Source organism: Amblyomma mixtum, chromosome 2 (assembly GCF_055824585.1).
Source record: "Amblyomma mixtum isolate Tamu chromosome 2, ASM5582458v1, whole genome shotgun sequence".
Lineage (NCBI taxonomy): Eukaryota > Metazoa > Arthropoda > Arachnida > Ixodida > Ixodidae > Amblyomma > Amblyomma mixtum.
Window position 1 is genome coordinate 49,961,406 of NC_143013.1, and position 20,114 is coordinate 49,981,519.

At 48.8% G+C, this 20,114-nt stretch overlaps 2 protein-coding genes across 2 annotated transcripts in view; both read right to left on the reverse strand.

Annotated features, from left to right (window-relative positions):
• The window catches only part of LOC149359303 (glycine receptor subunit alphaZ1-like), a 46,259-nt gene extending 29,206 nt beyond the window's left edge, over nucleotides 1-17,053 (reverse strand). The window contains exon 1 of the mRNA XM_089571564.1: nucleotides 16,837-17,053. Coding sequence (XP_089427690.1) covers nucleotides 16,837-16,922 — 86 coding nt within the window. The 5' untranslated portion in view covers nucleotides 16,923-17,053. The remainder of the gene's footprint in view (nucleotides 1-16,836) is intronic.
• Nucleotides 6,628-8,171, reverse strand: LOC149359304 (uncharacterized). Its single transcript, XM_089569018.1, has one exon. The coding sequence runs from the start codon at nucleotides 8,063-8,065 to the stop codon at nucleotides 7,298-7,300; it is 768 nt and encodes a 255-aa protein (XP_089425144.1). The 5' UTR covers nucleotides 8,066-8,171; the 3' UTR covers nucleotides 6,628-7,297.
• Nucleotides 17,054-20,114: the final 3,061 nt, after the last annotated feature.

The window sequence follows — 20,114 nt, forward strand, 5'->3', positions numbered from 1 at the left end:
GAGATGGCGCTGCGCATTTCGCATATCGTCTATTAGTGAATTAAGTAGAGTGAAAAATCTCACTTAGACGTCAATATAGTATCGGATGTCGATATAGTGCGAGGATGTGAAAGCAGTAATAGGCGTCAAAATTGCGGGAGAAAGCGCAACTACGTCGCAGAGGATGATAAAATGTCGTACACCAAATTTGATTGATCTGGAGTAATTAATTAGAGGCCAAAAGGTCATTGAGACGACAAAATAGCCCCGGACGTGCATACAGTGCGGGGACGTGAAAATAGCGGTAGGAGTCAAAACTGGAAGCAGTAAAAAGAGAGGCAAAGAGTCAAAAAAGAAAAAAAGATGCAGAAACAGACGGAAACAGTCTAAAGTGAAGCAATTTGAGAGGCGACAAGTGTAAAGGATGCATGAATGCTTTCTCATTCTCCCAATGCGGGTCGGCGCAGGGATCTCTAATGTTTTTTTTTCTTTTTAGTTTTAAGTTGGAGGTACTGTTTTTTCAGACTATCGCACTTACGCCTACATTTTTAAACCCATCCGCGAGCGCTTCGTCAGCCCGCATCGGCGTACGCGTCCATATTTCTTGCACCTGTATATTTTTTTCTCTGCGGCAGCATGCCAAATAGTCGTTTGGTTTGGTTTGGTTTGGTTTATGGGGTTTAACGTCCCAAAGCGACTAAGGCTATGAGAGACGCTATAGTGGAGGGCTCCGGAAATTTCGACCACCTGTGGTTCTTTAACGTGCACTAACATCGCACAGTACACGGGCCTCTAGAATTACTCCTCCAAAGAAATTCAACCGCATCGGCCGGGATCGAGCCCGCGTCTTTCGGGTCAGCAGCCGAGCACCATAATCACTGAGCCACCGCGGCGGCCCCCAAATAGTCGTTTCAACCGCGGATTTGGTCGCAAACTGTCCAGAACGTACGCCGTAGCAAAATATCGGAACGCGACCGTCGACGCAACGTGATACATTTCTGATGAGTGTAGTTTGCAAAAACGTTTTTTTTTCTTTACTGAACCAGTTTCAAATTTATTCAATCAAACAACAGTTTTCCACAGTCTACACCAGCGCGTACGTTGCTTTTCGCGCCTCAAAAAAAAATTATTCAGCATAAGTGGCAAAAAAGAGAGAAATTTATGTTTCGTGTTGTCCCGTGCGCAGAAAATCGTTTTAAGCATGAAATGCTTTTAGCCCCCGTTGTCGGCAGTGTGGTGACGTCACGCCGAGACCGAGAGCCATCATCCGGGCACTGAAATCGAGTCATCCGGGCACTGAAATCGAGTCATCCGGGCACTGAAATCGAGTCATCCGGGCACTGAATTCCAGTCATCCGGGCTCTGAAACGAGAACATCCGGGCACCGTACGAGACTTAACGAGATTTAACGAGACTCTGTAAGCCCTCCTACGCGACCGGCATGCAAGCGCCGGTTGGTCTCCAAATGAGACAAAAAATAACTGCTGCCAGTGCCTTCTCAATGTTTATCAAGATATCAGTGGAGCTGTGGGTTTGATAATGCACGTAATTATAATTTCCGATTTCTAATAACGCGTGCACAAAGCACATAAATGCCACGTTACACTTCGTTGTAATACGTGATCCGGGGGAGAAGCGCTGCGTTCAAAGGGCAAGGCATCGCGCCGAACGGGTGGTGGCGTTCCTCCCTTCCTTTACGGTGCGGTTCGGGTGTCCACCGAGATGGCAGAGAATTACTGCGCCATTTCCTTTCCTCAAAAAACCTTGTGCTCAAATGGCAAGGTACGCGCTGAACGGGTGGTGGCGTTCCTCCCTTCCTGTACGGTGCGGTTCGGGTGTCCACCGAGGTGACATTAGGCCCGTAAACATTTCATGCTTACTCTACTCTCGTTTACGGGAGAGGCAGAGATTTTTTTATACGTTCAATGTATGTGGAAAAGACGCTGGCATCCTTAGAACCTGCTGCTAATCTTCACGTCAGGTCACATCGAGCTGTGTTATATCGACACAATAAGTTTTACGTCGTGAATACGAGTCAGTTGTTCCACAAATACTAGAGGGAAAAATAAACGGAAAATTACTATGCGCATACGTGTCATGACACGCACGCACTATAGAGCGCAAAACATATGGCAGAGAGAGAAATGCGAATTATTTTTCTACCTTAAACATCGCGAAGCACTCGTCTCTTGCCTTTTTATATGTACTTGCGAGTGTGTTCACAAGCTTTCCAGCAAAATTAACGCCACCTCACGCATGAGACTTTCACCTACCGCGTTTGAAATCTAGAGGAGCAACGGCAAATATATACACAGGCGAGACATTTAATACTTGGGCCGTGTTTGTCCCTTGTAAAGACGGAGTAGAACTGGTGAGCTCTCTGACCGTCGTAGAGAACGTGGGCACACTGGTTTGAACCCAAAATAAACATTCACGAAGAGATGTATGCAGCGGAACTAACCGCTCCACAAAAAGACGTCGTGTGCTTTCACAATGAAACAGCAGTGCGGTTGTATTTTTAGAAGTTCAACAGGAGTCGAGTCAGTCCGGTTTGTATCGCAGAACAGGTGCTGCAAATACCACATGACTGAAAAGAACGCCACGTGTCTGTCTCGCTTATATACGAGTAAAATAAAGGCACTTGTTATGGTAGTAATTTTAGTACGCGTAGGGCACGTTCTGTTAAGTCTTATATAAAACGGTCCAACATAAGTCTACAAGCGTAAGTAAAGTTACTTCGCGTGAAAGTACAATGCCGGTAAAATTGTTCGAAGGTTTCTGCGTACTCAGCCAGCTTCGAAAACCGGCTGTAAGATCCGTGTGTTCTAATAAAGTGAGCCAAATGCAGTCTCTGATATTAATTCTCCCGGAAAATGCTGCGCACGAGAACGGCAAGCAACCGTCTAAGCGATGCGTGCAAAGGTACTTGTAGCCCCTTTTACGAATGGTGTGACAAGTTTAAACACCCTTATAGACAAGGGTGTAACTGTATACTAGATTCATAGTGTATGGTTGTTTGTGATAAATGCCCTTTCTCTGAAAGGTAGGCATGTGAGCTGCAGACGCCACAAACAACGTTTAAGGGTGTAAGACAATTTCGGTTGTATAGAGTTGGTGTCAGAAAGCAGGACCGATTTCTGAGAACTACTCGCAAAGTCCTGTGATTTTCCTGCGCCTAAGCTCTCGCGGAAATATTGTTACGTAAATGTAGGCACACAAGAAGTAGTCACTGAGGGATGCTGACAGCAGCTCACAGCAGCTCAATCGAACCACTGCCGGCCAACGGCGCACAGATCACACTTCGTCCTCTTCGCGCTCCGTGCACGAGCCCAGCACTGTCTTCTTCGTTGTCCACTGACACAACTCCCGGCGGCGAAAGCATCGTCCCGATGCTAAGTGGAAGACGGAGCAGGTGCACGGTATGGCTTGAGGCGAACCACGTGAACAACGTCAGTGGTAGGGGGGGTGGATGACGACGGAGGGTCGAGGGGGGCAATCTCATAAGTCACGTCGGTCACCTGACGGAGCACGCGATAAGGGCCCTTATACTGATGCAGGAGTTTTTCTGAAAGGCCGACACGGCGAGAGGGATACCAAACGAGGACGAGTGATCCTGGCGTGTAGTGTACTGGGCGATGTCGGCGGTCGTAAACTGACTTCTGGTAGGCCTGGGAGGCGGTGAGACGGTCGCGGGCGATTTCGCGGGCCGAGGTTGCTTGAGCGATGGCGTCACGTGCGTACTCCGTGGTCGAGGCCGAAGAAAGCGGCAGGAGTGTATCCAGTGGCAACGCAGGATGCCGGCCATACAAAAGATAGAAAGGCGAATAGCCCGTGGTGTCATGCCGCGATGAATTATAAGCAAATGTTACATAGGGCAAGGCAATGTCCCAATCACGATGGTCGGGTGCGACGTACATGGATAGCATGTCAGTGAGGGTCCTATTCAGGCGCTCGGTAAGCCCGTTCGTTTGAGAATGGTACGCTGTAGTGAGTTTATGCTGCGTGGAACAGGACCGGAGTATGTCGTCAACTACCCGGGACAAAAAGTAGCGGCCGCGGTCCGTCAGCAATTGGCGTGGGGCACCGTGATGAAGGATGACATTTTGCAACAGGAAATCGGCGACATCGGTGGCGCAACTGGTTGGTAAGGCACGTGTGATAGCGTACCGAGTGGCGTAGTCAGTCGCGACGGCGATCCAACGGTTGCCGGAACTGGACGTAGGAAAAGGTCCGAGGAGGTCTAGTCCGACACGATGAAAGGGTTCCAGAGGTACGTCGATAGGCTGCAGAAGGCCGGCAGGCAAAGTGGAGGGCCGCTTCCTTCGTTGACAGAGGTCACAGCTGGCAACGTAACGGCGAACACTACGGTAAAGGCCGGGCCAAAAGAAGCGGCGTCGGACCCGATCGTACGTGCGGGAGACACCGAGGTGTCCCGCGGTGGGCAGGTCGTGTAGTTCCGCGAGGACAGACGAGCGGAGACGCTGAGGAACGACGAGCAGGAGCGGAGGGCCGTCAGGGCGAAGGTTGCGGCGGTAGAGGATGTCATCCTGAAGGACAAAGAGTTCGAGCGAAGGATCGGGGTTGGCACAGATGAGGCGGTCAATAAGGGGACGCAAGGAGGAATCTTGCCGTTGCTCGGCCGCGATGTTAAGCAGATCAGAGATAGCGAATAAGCACGGGCCGAGGTCATTGTCTCCAGGATCTGGCGGCTCCACAGGGTGACGAGACAGGCAGTCAGCGTCTTGATGTAGGCGCCCGGACTTGTAAACAACGGTGTAAGAGTACTCTTGCAGGCGCAATTCCCAACGACCAAGCCGGCCTGTGGGGTCCTTCAGCGAAGAAAGCCAGCAAAGAGCGTGGTGGTCCGTCACAACTGAGAAAAGGCGGCCAAACAGGTAGGGTCGAAATTTAGCGACCGCCCAAACAAGGGCGAGGCACTCGCGCTCCGTTATGGAGTAATTGCGCTCGGCGGTGGAAAGAAGACGGCTGGCGTACGCAATGACACGGTCTTGACCTTGGTGACGTTGGGCGAGCACAGCGCCGATACCATATCCGCTGGCGTCTGTGCGAACTTCAGTGGGTGCCGACGGGTCGAAATGGGCCAATATAGGAGGGGAAGTGAGCAATTGGATTAAGGAAGAAAAGGCCTCTCCTTGGGCAGGGCCCCAGGTAAAAGGGCTGTCTTTCTTAAGGAGGTCGGTGAGGGGACGTGCGATGCCAGCAAAATTTTTGATGAAACGTCGGAAATAAGAGCACAGGCTTACAAAGCTGCGTACGTCCCTGGACGATTGCGGAAGAGGGAAGTCTTTGACAGCTTGAACTTTAGCAGGGTCCGGGCGGACACCCGAGGCATCGACCAGATGTCCAAGGATGGTCAGTTGGCGACGAGCGAATTGGCATTTCGACGAGTTGAGCTGCAGCCCGGCTTTACGGAAGACAGAAAGAATGCTCGTCAGTCGTTCGAGGTGCGTGGAAAATGAGGGCGAAAAAACCACGACGTCGTCTAGGTAACACAGGCATGTAACCCATTTAAATCCTCGAAGCAAGGAGTCCATCATTCTCTCGAAGGTAGCTGGCGCATTGCAGAGACCGAACGGCATAACTTTGAACTGATATAAGCCGTCTGGTGTGACGAATGCAGTCTTTTCACGGTCTTGGTCATCCACAGCAATTTGCCAATAGCCGGATCGAAGGTCGATGGAAGAGAAAAATTTGGCTCCGTGAAGGCAATCCAAAGCGTCGTCAATTCTGGGGAGAGGATACACGTCCTTTTTCATGATGCGGTTAAGGTGCCGGTAATCAACGCAAAAGCGCCAGCTCCCGTCTTTCTTTTTAACTAGAACAACTGGTGAGGCCCAAGGACTCGACGATGGCTCTATAATGTCTTTGGTAAGCATTTTGTCCACCTCCTGCTGAATGATGTTCCGTTCTGTACTGGAGGCCCTATACGGACGTCTGTGGATAGGAGCGGCGTCACCGGTGTTAATGCGATGCGTAACCACAGAGGTCCGAGCCAAAGGGCGGTTGTCGAAGTCAAAGATGTCGTGAAATGAGGAAAGAAGACACCTGAGGTCGTGAGTTTGTGCTGGTAAGAGGTCAGGGGCAATCATTTTTGCGTATTGGTCAGATGGTGGTACGTCGGACGCGGAGCATTTCGGCGAGGGAGGTTCACAGCCGGTGACAGCTGACACAACGCAGTCGGAAGCAGGGCACAGCGTGGCGAGCGACATGCCTTGGGGAAGCGGCTGAACGTGCGATGAAAAGTTGAGGATCGGAAGGGACACTCTATTGGCAAACATAGTGACCACTGTATGTGCGAGGGCAACACTCCGTGCGAGAGTTACATCAAGGGCTGGAGTAACGATGTATTGGCCATCGGGAACTGGTGGGACGGAAGAGAATGATACGTAAGTGACGGCTTCGGGGTTAAGGCGGACAAAATCCACGGTACATAGGCGATGGACAACTGGAGCCGGTGGATCCTCGTTAAAAGTTAGGGCGAGCTGAACGACACTTGTGGCGCAATCAATGAGGGCAGAATGTTCGGAAAGAAAGTCAAGGCCAAGGATGAGGTCATGAGGGCAGTGTTCGAGGACAGTGAAGAGAACCGAAGTATGGCGGCCGGCGATTGACACACAGGCTGTGCACATTCCAACGACAGCGGAAGTACCGCCATCGGCGAGACGAACAACAGCGGAGTGGGCAGGAGTGAGCACTTTCCTTAGGCGACGGCGTAGAGAGGCATTCATAACGGAGACGTGCGCTCCCGTGTCGATGAGAGCGGTAACAGGGATCCCGTCCACGTCTACGCTAAGTATATTCCGTCGGGCTTGTAGAGTCAAAGGAGGATTTCCAAGGTCGGTCGTCGGAGCAGCATCACCTCCAGACGCTGCAGCCATCAGTTTTCCGAACGGGATCGAGCATACGGGCCAGGAGATGATGGGCGTCGAGTTTGGGGCGACGGAGATCGACGACGGTAAGGAGACGACGAGCGGTTAGTTGGAGGGGCCTGAGCGTCGGAGCTTGCGAGCTGTGGTTCATGGGGCGACGACGAGCGGCGGGGATAGAAAGAATCAGGATAGCGGCGGTAGGTCGATGACGGACGGCTTCGGCAGTGTCGGGAGATGTGACCAACTCGGGAGCAGTTAAAACAGATGGGCCTGTCGTCAGGTGTTCTCCACTCATCCGGGTTGCGGCTGCGGCGAGTGTGGTACGGATGTCGGGTACCGAGCACGGGAGACACATTGCGAGCATCTGGGCAACTAATGGAGCATACAGGTCGGATCCCGAGATTGGCGAATTCTTGTCGGACAACAGCCTATATAAGGGATACTGCAGGGGCACTGTCCGGTACCGATAATTGGGAAATTGTGGGAGACACTGCCTCTAGTTCTCGGCGTACAAGTCGTGTCAGGCTGTCGGATGTTGGCAGGGAGCACGGTTGGGATGAGTCTACGCAGGACGACGTTGCCGCCGTGTTCGGCAACCGCGTGAACTGAGGGGAAATACGGCGGCTTTTCGCTTGTTCAAAGCGGCGGCATTCTTTTAAGATGGCGTCAACCGTTCCACAGTCCTTGTACACCAGCAAGTTAAACGCGTCGTCTGCAATTCCTTTGAGAACGTGACCTACTTTGTCACTCTCTGACATGGCGGAATCAACTTTCATGCAGAGGGCTAAAATGTCCTGAATATAAGACACATATGACTCTGTTGAGGATTGTGCGCGGCATGCAAGCTCCTTCTTCGCAGCCAGCTGACGTCCGAATGGCTTACCGAACAATTCGGTGAGCTTCTGCTTGCACAGGTCCCAACTGGTCAGTTCTTCCTCGTGTGTCTCGAACCAGACCCTTGCAGTGCCCGTCAAGTAGAAAATGACGTTGGCCAACTTCATCGTGGGATCCCACCGGTTGTGTGTGCTCACACGCTCGTACAGCGAGAGCCAGTCTTCAACGTCCACGCCATCGGTACCGCAGAATGTGCCCGGGTCTCGAGGGTGGGCTAGGACGACAGTCGGCGTGGCAGGCGCGTCGGTAGCTATCTCGACGGATCGGCTCGTCGGCTCGTCGGCTCGTCGGGTCAGCGGCATGGCGGCTCGTACCCCGCACCTCCACCAAGAGATGTTACGTAAATGTAGGCACACAAGAAGTAGTCACTGAGGGATGCTGACAGCAGCTCACAGTAGCTCAATCGAACCACTGCCGGCCAACGGCGCACAGATCACACTTCGTCCTCTTCGCGCTCCGTGCACGAGCCCAGCACTGTCTTCTTCGTTGTCCACTGACAATATTAAGGAGTTTGCAGGGATACAGTGGCCGCAGCTGGCAAAGGATGGGGCTAATTGGGGAGACATGGGAGAGGCATTTGCCCTGCAGTGGGCGTAGTAAGGCTGATGATGATGATGAAGCTCTCGTACTCCGCGGGCTACCACGTTTGACCACAAACAGGGTGAATATCTTCTTTACGCGTTACCAGTGTTGAGCATTCGGCTGCCGATATGCAGACGCAAGCTGTAACTTCCACGACGCCATTCGTAGTGGGAGAGGTTACTGCCTTCTGCGCCAGTCACCTCGTGTTGACAGCTCGTACTCCCCAGTTTTTATGCCATGCATCTCCTCGGTCTTCTAATGGCATCCGACCCATGCATATCAGCAATGACATGTTCCAATTGGTGATCCGAAGCAGCTCTCGGAATCCGCGAAGGAGCAAGATATGCGTAGCGATCCAATCAGACTCAGGATTTGAACCCAAATCACCTATTGAAACAAGGTCGTAAATTTTCGCGGAGCAAGAAAATTTACTCTGGATTGCTCATTGGAATACACTATACATCTGACCTGATTCAAATCTGTTTCACGTAGTTCCCCCAGCTTATCTGTTTGTTTGTTTTTTCCGAGCTGCAGAAATGCCTGCGCTACAGAACAGAATTTCTGAACAGGTCAACGAACTGGACTGCTGCCATAAGGAAAGAAATGCTTGAATGCCGTAAGTGAAATCCATGAAAGAAACAGTTCACCTGGTGCGCCTCATTTACGTACAGGAAGAAAAGCGCAAATCGTCGGCGCTCACAACGGTGTGCGCAGAACAGAACGAGAGCTGCTGCCGAGTGTTTTTCTTCTTAGTCCGCTTATTTCTCTTTGAGTGCTTGCTCTAGCGCCGACTCTGAATAAGCTACGTGAGAGGATCAGGCTCTTCGAAATTCTTAAAAACCGCCTACGGCGACATGTGTTGCACAAGGGATGAACAGCAACCCCGGACCACTGTGCTGCAAAACTGCCACCGAACCACTTTTTCACAGGCACAGCGCGATCGACTACTAAAAAGAAATATGAAACACCTTGATAAGAAAAGAATTTTTAAGAAACTTGAAAACGAAAAAAAAACTGTCAGATAGGCATGAGATGCCATATGTCTAGGGTCTCTCATCCGTATCTTGTAGTCCTTATGTAACAGCAAACTTGTTTTATATGCTTGGCTAAAATCGGAAGATGTGCTGATGGTGCGGCTAAAGTCAGCCACACGTGTACGCAAACTGTGGGAAAATTTATACGCTGTGCACACAACCTGATATATAAACATACGCCTGCGAGATACTAACAGAAATTTCATTGACATCACGGAACGCTCTCCAGCCCAGCACATCTCATGATTGTGAGTACGCCGTGTTCTTTGAGGTTACCTCTGCGATAAAAAGTGAATGGATATCACCCCACGTGACTCTCTGGAAACAGGTGAGAAGGAATTCTCCGTATAGTGCACATAGTGTACTTAATCCTTCATTGGTTTGGTTTGGTTTATGGGGCTTAACGTTCCAAAGCGACTAAGGCTATGAGAGACGCCGTAGTGGAGGGCTCCGGAAATTTCGACCACCTGGGGTTCTTTAACGTGCACTGACATCCCACAGTACACGAGCCTCTAGAATTTCTCCTCCAAAGAAATTCAACCGCCGCGGCCGGGATCGAACCCGCGTCTTTCGGGTCAGCAGCCGAGCACCATAACCGCTCAGCCACCGCGGCGGTGCCAATCCTTCATTGGTGTTGACAAAGAACTAGTGCTCTGAGAAATGGCGATCAGGCGCTTGCTAAAGTAGGTATAGGTTGTTACCCTCCGTCTGTATTTATTTTGTAGGTTTTACTTCTTGTTTTCTTTGTTCGATAGTTGTTCCTTTGCCTTCAGAGCTATATTTATACGTTTTCATTACATGGATATAAAGTTGAGTGACAGTCGGCGCTTGAGTTCATTTGTTTTTAGTCTTTTGCATTTGCCTCTGAACTGCGAAAGCCATTTAAGTGCCGTCATCAATTAGCGCAAGCGCACAGTATGCTGAACCAAGAAATAGATGGAGATATCGACGAAATTGATCCGAAATGCTTTTGTGCCGAAACTTGCGACCGAGAAATCGGACTCTATAAATAGAAGCAATGAACTCATCAATCAGGTATTTTTTTTCTTGTCTTGCGCTAGGTATTCATTACCGAGCCATAATTTCTCCTTCCCCACAATGAGGACTACTTACGGAGGGGAGAATTCATTTTTGCAATAGCAAAAGCATGGAAACAATCTCCTCATAGACCATGCAGCTTTCGCAGTCAAATTACAAGTAATTTGTGAAGCTAGAGTCGCTAATTACTTGTAATTAGGCATCCCAGTTTAAAGTCGCCAACAGTAGCTGTTCTATTTCTCGCACTGCCGTCCCTGTTATTTTCGCCACTTCTAGCAGCTGCATTTCTTTCATCTAATATCACCCCGCTCCTCTTGCAAAAAAAAAAAAATTGTTAGAATCTAAAGCTGTTGAATGTGCTCACCGGATACAAACTGAAATTAATTATTAAATCAATATTTGACTTCGTGTGTCTATAATGAAGTGAATAAAGCAACGATTAATTGAATTGATTGCCCGGTGAAATAAAGAAAATTAATTAATATGCGATCGAATAAGCAAGTGAGCTAAAATGGGAGAAAAAGAATTAAGAAAAAGAACAAAAGAAAGCACAAATGAATAAAAGACGAACAGAGTTATCGCCTGAATGAATGAATTATAATCTAGCAGAACTTTTTTCTAGGCTAGTTGGTCCATTCTGACATTAGTGAGAACAGCGCTAAAGAAGAAGCCCGAAGGCGAAACGAGGAAGTGACAGGAAAGAGCAGCGCTCAGTTGTCAGTCAGTTGTCAGTCAGCGCTGTCAGTCAGTCAGAGCAGTTATCAGTCAGCGCTCTTTCCTGTCACTTCCTCGTTTCGCCTTCGGGCTTCTTCTTTAGCGCTGTTTTCACTAATGTCAGAATGAATTATTGGGGTTTAACGTCCCATAGCGACTCAGGCTATGAGGGACGCCGTAGTGAAGGGCTCCGGAAATTTCTACCACCTGGGGTTCTTTAACGTACACTGACATCGCACAGCACACGGGCGCCTCTTGCGTTCCGCCTCCATCGAAATTCGACCGCCGCGGCCGGGATCGAACTCGCGTCTTTTGGTTCAGCAGCCGGGCACCATAACCACTAAGCCACAACGGCGGCAAAAATGAATGAATGAGTAAATGAATGAGTAAATGAATGAGTAAATGAATGAATGAATGAATGAATGAATGAATGAATGAATGAATGAATGAATGAATGAATGAATGAATGAATGAATGAATGAATGAATGAATGAATGAATGTCTTCCTTGCTATGGTGACGACTTCCGATTTGGTGGTCGTTCTTCCAGCGGGTCAACAGAATCGTGCTCCTGTCGGTGGATGCAACATCGTCCTTCACCTCGAGCGTGTTTCGCCCACCTGTCGGCTGCCGGTACAAGCGCCGTCGGCAAAGTGGCCCGACGGGTTTCCAGACGCGCGTCATAAAGCCTCCTTGCCGACGCAGAGCACGCACGCGTTTCGTATGCGCGCGTCGCCCCGGATGAGCGTTTCCACGAGCTCGCGTCAGCGCTTCTATATCCGGAAGTTAATCGCGGTCATATTCCGCGAACGCATAGAACAGACCGTGAGAAATGGACGCGACCCAACGATCCCGCTTCGTCTTGGCACGCACTGCTCGACGGAACCGGATGTAACAACTTTGTTCAAGAGGCTCATTCGTTTCATTACGTCATCCATTATTAGTAGTCAGCTCTTCTAGAAGCAGCCAATGAGTCACACATTCAGCAGCAACGGGGGAGCGAAATTGATAACCATGAAGAATACTACAATTGGTACCACCAAACCTTTCAAGCAAATCTTCCTTGAGGCTACTAAGGTTTACCTAACATTGAAATTCAGGACGATGTTTTGTTACGAAGGATAGGCTTCACCACACTCGTGAACTAAAATGTACTGCGGAAGCTTGCGCCATGCAGCAAGTTTTTCATTTATTCACGAGTCCTAGAATCCCGACAAGAACGTATTTTCGTAAAAATGAAAACTTTCACCAGACAAAGTGCCGTTTCACATCCTACGAGCGAAGCGAAAAAATTCCTAACAGTCGCCAATGTCGTGGTGCGATTTTCGGAAAGCGCTTTCGCATGGAACGCATACCAAGCGAATTCAGTCGTAGAGGCATGCAGGTCTGCTCGGTATGTTTGCACAGGCGACGGACGTGCGGCGCAGACCAAACAAACTGCCAGCGTTTGTCGCTCCGATGCATCCTCCGACAGAGTTGTCACGTGATTGCACGTGACACGACGCCACGATTCTACCACGTCGTCGGTCGCAAACCGGTCACACTGACGCGCCGATTGAATTCCAACGGGACGGAAAACTATCGCAAGCCGTTTGCTCTCTCCAGTCGCGGACCGATGGAAATCACAGCGTGCGAAACGAGCCGAATTCCCAGCAAACCGTCACTAACCTGACCCGAACTTGCCTGGACAATCTAACCATTTGTCGCAAAAGACAACCAATGATTTACGACCTCGATCGCCTACTGAAACGAATGATATATGAACGACTAGGAAGATAAGCAATTTAAAATAGCCGCCTCCTGCGACTGGACTCGATGTGATATTCATTTTATTCATAAAAACTTATGCCTCATACACGAGACATAACAGGAGTGGGTACAGATTTTAATACAAAGGAAAAAAACAAAAGCACGAATAACGACAGTATTAAACAGATCAACGAGCAATATTAGCCATTAGCGTAGCGAAGCATCCAAGTTTTCAATGCAGGTGAAAAAAAAAAAATAAGAAGGGAATTGTTTTCAGTCTTGGTCAAATGTTTAGGGGAATCCCCCAAGGTGGAGTAGATTTGTAATAAGGGAGTAATTACTCAGTGACATCCACCCGAGCGCAGCCGTACGGCTACAAAGGAAAGCTATACATCTTTCTCAGAAACCTCGTAGTTGTCTCGTAGTAGTCTATATGGCAAGAAAGGAACAATGTTTACTAGGCGGTTCCAACCTTTCCTAACGTTACCAGTTTTGTGCCTTTTTAATACCCTGTACAAATTTCGAGCTAGCTTCACCGATTGATTTTTACTGACCTTAGAAAAGCCGGCGACGCTCGCTACTAGCCGAAATGAGCAAAAAGCATTAGCATGCGTCTCGCCTCCGTTGTAATCGGCTTCTCACGTGACGCTGTCGTTGCTTTCTAAGCAGCATCACTGCAAGCGACTTGCGCGCAGAGGCTTCGAGCGTACGTACGGGGATACGTACCGCGCTCACTAAATGTGGCAGCCGTCAGCACGACAGCTTCCCCGCAGCAAGACCGTGGCGTGTTTACAACCGAAGGCATCTCTCACGGCACGCACAGAGCACAGTGAAAGGACTTCGATACTTCGCAGCCGGGCTATGGCTCTTGCGAGATCGTGGTAAGAGCAGCAGCGCAAAAGCGGGCCGTAGAAAGGGCACGATACAACACGCACACTCTTTAGCAAATCATGTTGATTTTGAGCAAGCGAGACAGACTTGCTTATATATATATAGCAAACAAGGGAAAGGGGAATGAGGGGCTCGTTATAAATATAAGCGAAGCCAACAGCAACAGAAACGAAGGGACACAGGGGATTTTTAATTATTTTTTTTTTATTTTGTGCTGTTGTTCGATTTAGAATAATACTAAATATGTTATCGCTTAAAGCTAATTGATTCTGCTTTTCTTTCTTCTGTTTTTCTTCTGCTTTTCTAATCAATTAGCTTTAAGCGATAACATGTTTAGTATTATTCTAAATCGAACAACAGCACAAAATAAAAAATATATAATTAAAAATCCCCTGTGTCCCTTCGTTTCTGTGGCTGTTGGCTTCTCTCATATATATATATATATATATATATATATATATATATATATATATATATATATATATATATATATATAAGCAATAATAAGTAGCAAGGCTACACCTAAAACTATATATGAAGACGTTGAAAAATTCGAAGAGAAACTTTGGAAATTATCGAGAAAGCGACGTTTCGTGCTAAGGTGTGAGCATTTCTCTATAGTTTCCGCCTGTGCCGAGTTCAACACGATTACAATAATCGAGAGTGAGTGCTTCGATTGCGGAGTGGTGCAAAAGACCCCTGAGTGCATTTGAATGCTGTCTCATGTGATAATATTGCTGCCTTTGTGTTTTTTTTTTCGCGCCATTTGAGTTCGTATTTGCGCGCTCACCTTTCTTGAATAAACTTCAATTACTAGTTATCGCCTGTCCTTGTAATTCTTTTCCTTCGTCCATCTGTTCCCATTCGCGCTTTTTTCCGCACTGCACCGTGGACAAGTTTGCTGACACATTTGCAGGAAGACACGTCGTCGTACGTCAGCAACTAACCTAACATTGCCGAGGTGGCATGCAGACATAAATGAAGCGAGCGTCGGCGCTTTCCGTTATCACGTCTGCTGTTGTTGCTGCTGAGAGTGCATTCTAGAAGAACATGCATCAAATAACGCGCGCGAAGACAAGAAAATTTAAGAAACAAAACATTCTTTCCCAATTAAATTTCGTAAACGGCAAGAGGCGTGATGCACCTCAGATTTCTGCGACTATAACAAGTTCTTATCGCCCCAGCACGGATTCGGTATATGAATAGTACGTGTTTCTGAATACCTCCCTCCATTCAATGCAGGCACACTTATTCCTTTGTCTCGTCTTCAACAATCACTTTCCCGTGTTTCTTCCTGTCGAGATCTGACCGGAAAACGTTCATTTCAATTCGCGAGACGTTGACATCCTTAGCGTGTGTTTCCCGAGTGACTTACTCCGCTATCGTCACCTAAGCGTGTCCGTGCAAAACTAAAATGAGCAAGAAAGAAGAGGAACCACTGCCGGCTTTCCCGTCGGGACAACAACAGCCACTCCCAGCTGCGAAAACCGGATCTTGACGCACCGCGCGGCAAAGCGAGTAAAGCGTGTGCAAGCGACTGCGAAGACGCACCGACGGGCGTCTGCACGCAGTCCTTGCACTCTCGCCAAGGCATGCCCTGCTGAGCTGGTAACAGGGCGCCCGCCAGAACAGAGGTGGCAAAGTTTGTAAGACGAAAAGGCTGCCTCATACATGCATGTCTCATACACGAGACATGGCAGGAGTCGGTACAAGTTTCAGTTCAAAGAAGCAAAGCAGAAGTACAGTCTTTGTCAAAAGTAACCAGGCTGCATGGTTTGCTTCTAGCTTCTGTAGTAGAGCCCTTGTGACTTTCCTAAATATCAAAAGTGGTTGGAAGGTAAGAAGACCCCCAGTCTTTACCTTTAACGAACATTTCAGCTTCAAGGAAGCTGTAAGGGCTCCGCTGCACGAGCTAGAAGCAAACCATGCAGCCTGGTTACTTTTGACAAAGACTACAAATAACTAGAGAGTACTAAACAGATCAGCAAGCGATATAGTATAGTTGACCCAATCTTCAACTGTTGGCGAAAAAAAAGAAAGAAAATTTTGAGAACTATATGGCACGAAAGTAACAAAGTAACTCCTTTTGATGGGTTGGTCCTCTCGTAATGGCGACTGCTTCATTCACAAAAAGGACAGCAGTCGACACGCGTCAACGGCGACGCGGAAGTCACCAGAAGCTCCTGCGTCGACTGCTGGCACAATGTCAGTTCGTTTCATTGCCCCCGGCCAAGAAAACAAAAAACGACGACGAGAAAGACTAACCACAAGCGGTTCTCAGCGATAACAATAGAAACGTCAACATGTTACTAGTCGTATCTAAGACGTGCCTGTAATCTGCATCCCTGTAGTTCGATCTACAAGGTTTCACCATTGGGCGAGAGCAGTGCAGTATTATGGTATACAGCGTTTGAAAGTGAAGAACTGAGAAGGCTATTATATTCTCAAAACGATCTTTGTTTCTTCTGCTTCTTTCCCTCCCTCTTTCAGAAACTTAAAAAGTCGTCTGACCTTCAAAACCGAGCCATCGTGCGCCGTCTAGAAATGCTGCACGTGCATTACGCTCTCTCCGCTATATTCCACGGCGCATTTTCAAGCGTATATTTTTTTAAGTTATTCGGCTTTTGTGTGCTAAATCTACACGTTCGGTCACGTAGAACGCAGTTTAGTGCAGCGCTTGCGATCAATTCTGAATGTAATATTAAGAAACCAAGAAAACGAAAAGAAAAACAACCGAACCAGACAAACAGACTAGAAAACCACCTCCCAGCGTCACTGCAGCACAGTTTTCCTTTAACGGGCTGCGAAATCTCGCCACACTGGATCGTTCTGTGTTTCAGTCGAGCCCAATCCAAAGTTCAACAGTGAGAGCGAGGTTTCGAACGCACCCGGCTTTACTGTAGGCAGCGAGACGAATGGCACAGCCCATGCGCATGCAAGTGCTGCTAGGCTGAAGCTCATCATCTTCACCGATATCGACAGAGCAGACTAAGATGCCGGCTTCTCAACAAACCCCAGCGGAAAGCAGGACAAAATCAACCATGTGGACACCGTTTTCCCCCTCACCTGGAGTCCTGTGCCGCGGCCGAGCCCAGGAGGCAGGCGACGAAGAGGAGCCGGAGCAGAAGCGCGCCGAAGGCGAGCGTATCCATGCTGGTGGCAGCGGCTCCCCACGCGCAGTCGCAGCTACGGCGACGGCGGTCGGACTGGCTTCGCTCCAGCCGGAGGCGAGCAGCCTCGCACGCTGACTCAACCGGTGCGTCGAGACTGTGCGCGCGCACCACCAAAGAGCACTGGCGAGCGAGAGCGCGAAGGTCGATCGCCTTCGCGTCGCGCGCGGTAAAGCGCACGCGCACGCTTTCTCCCGAGGGAGTGCACCCGAGTTGTGTTATCCGGGCACGGCGCGGGAAGGGACGTGCCGGCACACGGGCGAAGTTATGCGGCTGAAAGAGCCCAGTGCGGTACAACGCCGAGATTGTGGCACCCACGGCACGTTGTTGGGGGGTGGAGCGTCACGGATGCGCTTCACCATGAGGGTCAAGGCAGAGGGCGCTGCAGTGTCAAGGTTATGAGGGAAAAAAAAAAAGAAAAGCGAGATACTGATAGAGTGTTTTTGCGAGGAAAAAAATTATGAACGAAATAAACGCTAGATCTCGGCGGTGCGTCTAAAGAGGGAATAGAGAAAAAGGAAAGAATCGCGTTTATTATCTCAAAGGAAACGCGGCACTGACTGAGTCTGGGATGGCCGGATGCTGTTAGGGCGTAGAGCTGCAGAGAAAAGTTTCCAAGACGCCGCCAGTGCTTGCTTTTTGTCCATACGAGGAAGGGAGTCGCAAAAAATTTTTCAATTTTCTTCAGTGCCCACGACCGCAAGCAGGCGTGAGAATCAAGCGGCTTCGGAAGACTCACAGATTATTGGAAGAAAGTAAATGTACATAAGTTTAGCCTGTATAAAATAGAAGTTAATAAAAAGTTTATGCCATGTTAAAGAACTTATGGGAAACAGCAAGAAATACAGCGGTCGGGAGGGCGGAAAAAACAAAAAGGCGGCATCGTAGGACTTCGGCTTATATGGTTAAGCAGGCACTTTCGTGAATCCATCACAGAGAGGAAGCTTTCAAGCGTCTACCCAACCAATGAGCTTTTCATTGCATCGTGTCGACTTGTGGCGAACTTGGTTATATGCAGCGCTAAGGACGATGACGGGAGAGAAGTGAAAATATATATCGTTCTTTTTCCTAGTGTGTCAACTAATTTATTGAGAACGTGGAGATCGCACGCAAAAGGAAGATGGCGCATATTATCGAACAGCAAGGAAACATCGCATTTCTAGCAGTTAATAATGCCCCGAAGGATCGACACGTTGGCTGCCTTAAACATTTCCCTGTGGGAAAAAAAAAAACTAGGCACACACCACAGAAAGAAAAGCAGAGCCGGACGCAAAGCTGCAAGTTGAAACGTTTCGTTTGTTCTTGCGGCGTGTGGGTATGTTTTTCCTTAGTATGGCCGTCGCTATCAACTAACCGTAGCTCACGCTCTCGCGCACATCATCGGCATGAAACAAGGCAACGGCTCCCACGGGGTGGTTTACACGCCCCAACCACTCTAGGCAAGTACCTCACGTAGAGCGTTGCGCAAGTGAACACCACACTGTGACGGAGCAACCAGAGGTTACTGAAAGTAACCGCTACATATTTGCATTGCGCGCCACCTCTGCACTTCATTAGCAAAGCTTCGTTATTAGCGCAACTCAGTCATTACCATGTGCGTCAAACGATACAGACGTAATTACTGGAAGCAGAAGCGAAGGGAGTGAAACTGGCTAAGAACTGCATCATAACAAATATGGCCGCCGTATTCAGCCCGAAATGTAAGCAACGCGATCCTGCATGCTGAAAACGCAGTAAATGAGTAGCTCCTTAACAGGACCAGTAGCGTCATTCCCTAACTGGGCACAATGCATTTAGTTTTTACTTTGCGGAGGTGCTCTCGTGACGGAATGCAAAAAAAAAACAATGCTTGTTAATGAAAAAGTAGCTGCGGTTTAACTACTTCTGAACCTGGCTAGAGAGTGAAAGCTAGGTCGTTTCGGGCAACTATACGCTGCTTGGCGCCTATAACGTTGAGCGCGTTCCAGACACTGAATAGACAGCTCATCACCCTGCCACGCTGGCCGGTGGCAGTTAGTGGCTGATCGCGAGAGTTTGCTCACCCGATAAACGCTGCGGCCTATTGCTGCAGTGCCGCGTGTTTGCCACAATGCTGTCAGCGCTAGCGCACGCAGCCCACATCTCTATCTCATCACCCCACGTTCCTATAAGCGCGATTCAGGTGTCCACTGACCCAGGGAGCCAGTTATGCACACTTCCTTTTCTTAAAGTGATCGGGGAGTAAAACGTTGTCAACGTCAACGCCAATGAACTCAACGCCGACGGCCTATGGCTTCAGAGCCGCGTTTCTGCCGCAAAGTTGTCAATGCCAAGTCATGCAGCGCACATTGTCACTACCGCCACGTAGCTTAAAGTCGGACTGAGGAGTCCACTGTCCCACGGGGCGGGGCAGGGGGGGGGTGGGGAGTTATGCGCCTTTCCTTGGTTTCGAAGTTCCCGATTTTCATCGGTTTCGTAGCTTAAAGCGCTACCAAGGTGTCCACCCAGTTCTGCGCCTTTCCTTAGCTCTATCTGAAGGTCAAATGAAGAAATCTCCAGGCACGGTGACCGCAGCTTTACCTAGCGTAGCGAAGCTTTCGGTTCAAAAATCACAGGGAAACCTAATTTCATCCATGTCCAACATTCAGAAACAGAAATTTTGAATACTGAAAAATTGTACGATAATGTTACAAATTATTGAAGTTAATGGTGCGTTCTTCTGATGTGTGGCAAACTCTTTCTTTTAAAGTGTTTCTACCGATTGCATCAAGCAGTTAGGTAAGTCTGCCATAGAAAACCAATGGGAAACGCTTTTGACGATAGCAAAAACGTTGATAGCAAAAAAAAATGCTACTGTCGTTGGCTGGTCTGCGGATATACTGATTGTACTTAAATCTTACATTGTAAGGAAAAATTACGTTCATAAACTGTTACCCGCTCGAAAATGCTTTTTGTTCAGAACTGTGGGGTCCGATATGCTGGCAGTGCGACAGCAATAAAAATTGATGGCTTTACCAGAAGTGAACTCATTTGCGATGTGGTGACCTCACTTCTCTGTAGCCAACGGGAATGTTCCAATCTGGTGACATTACTTCCGGTCTGGTGACGTAACTTCCCTCTAGCCGATGGGAGTGCTCCAATCTGGTGACGTCAGTTACCTCCAGCCAATCGACGAATTTTATGACCAACGACGCA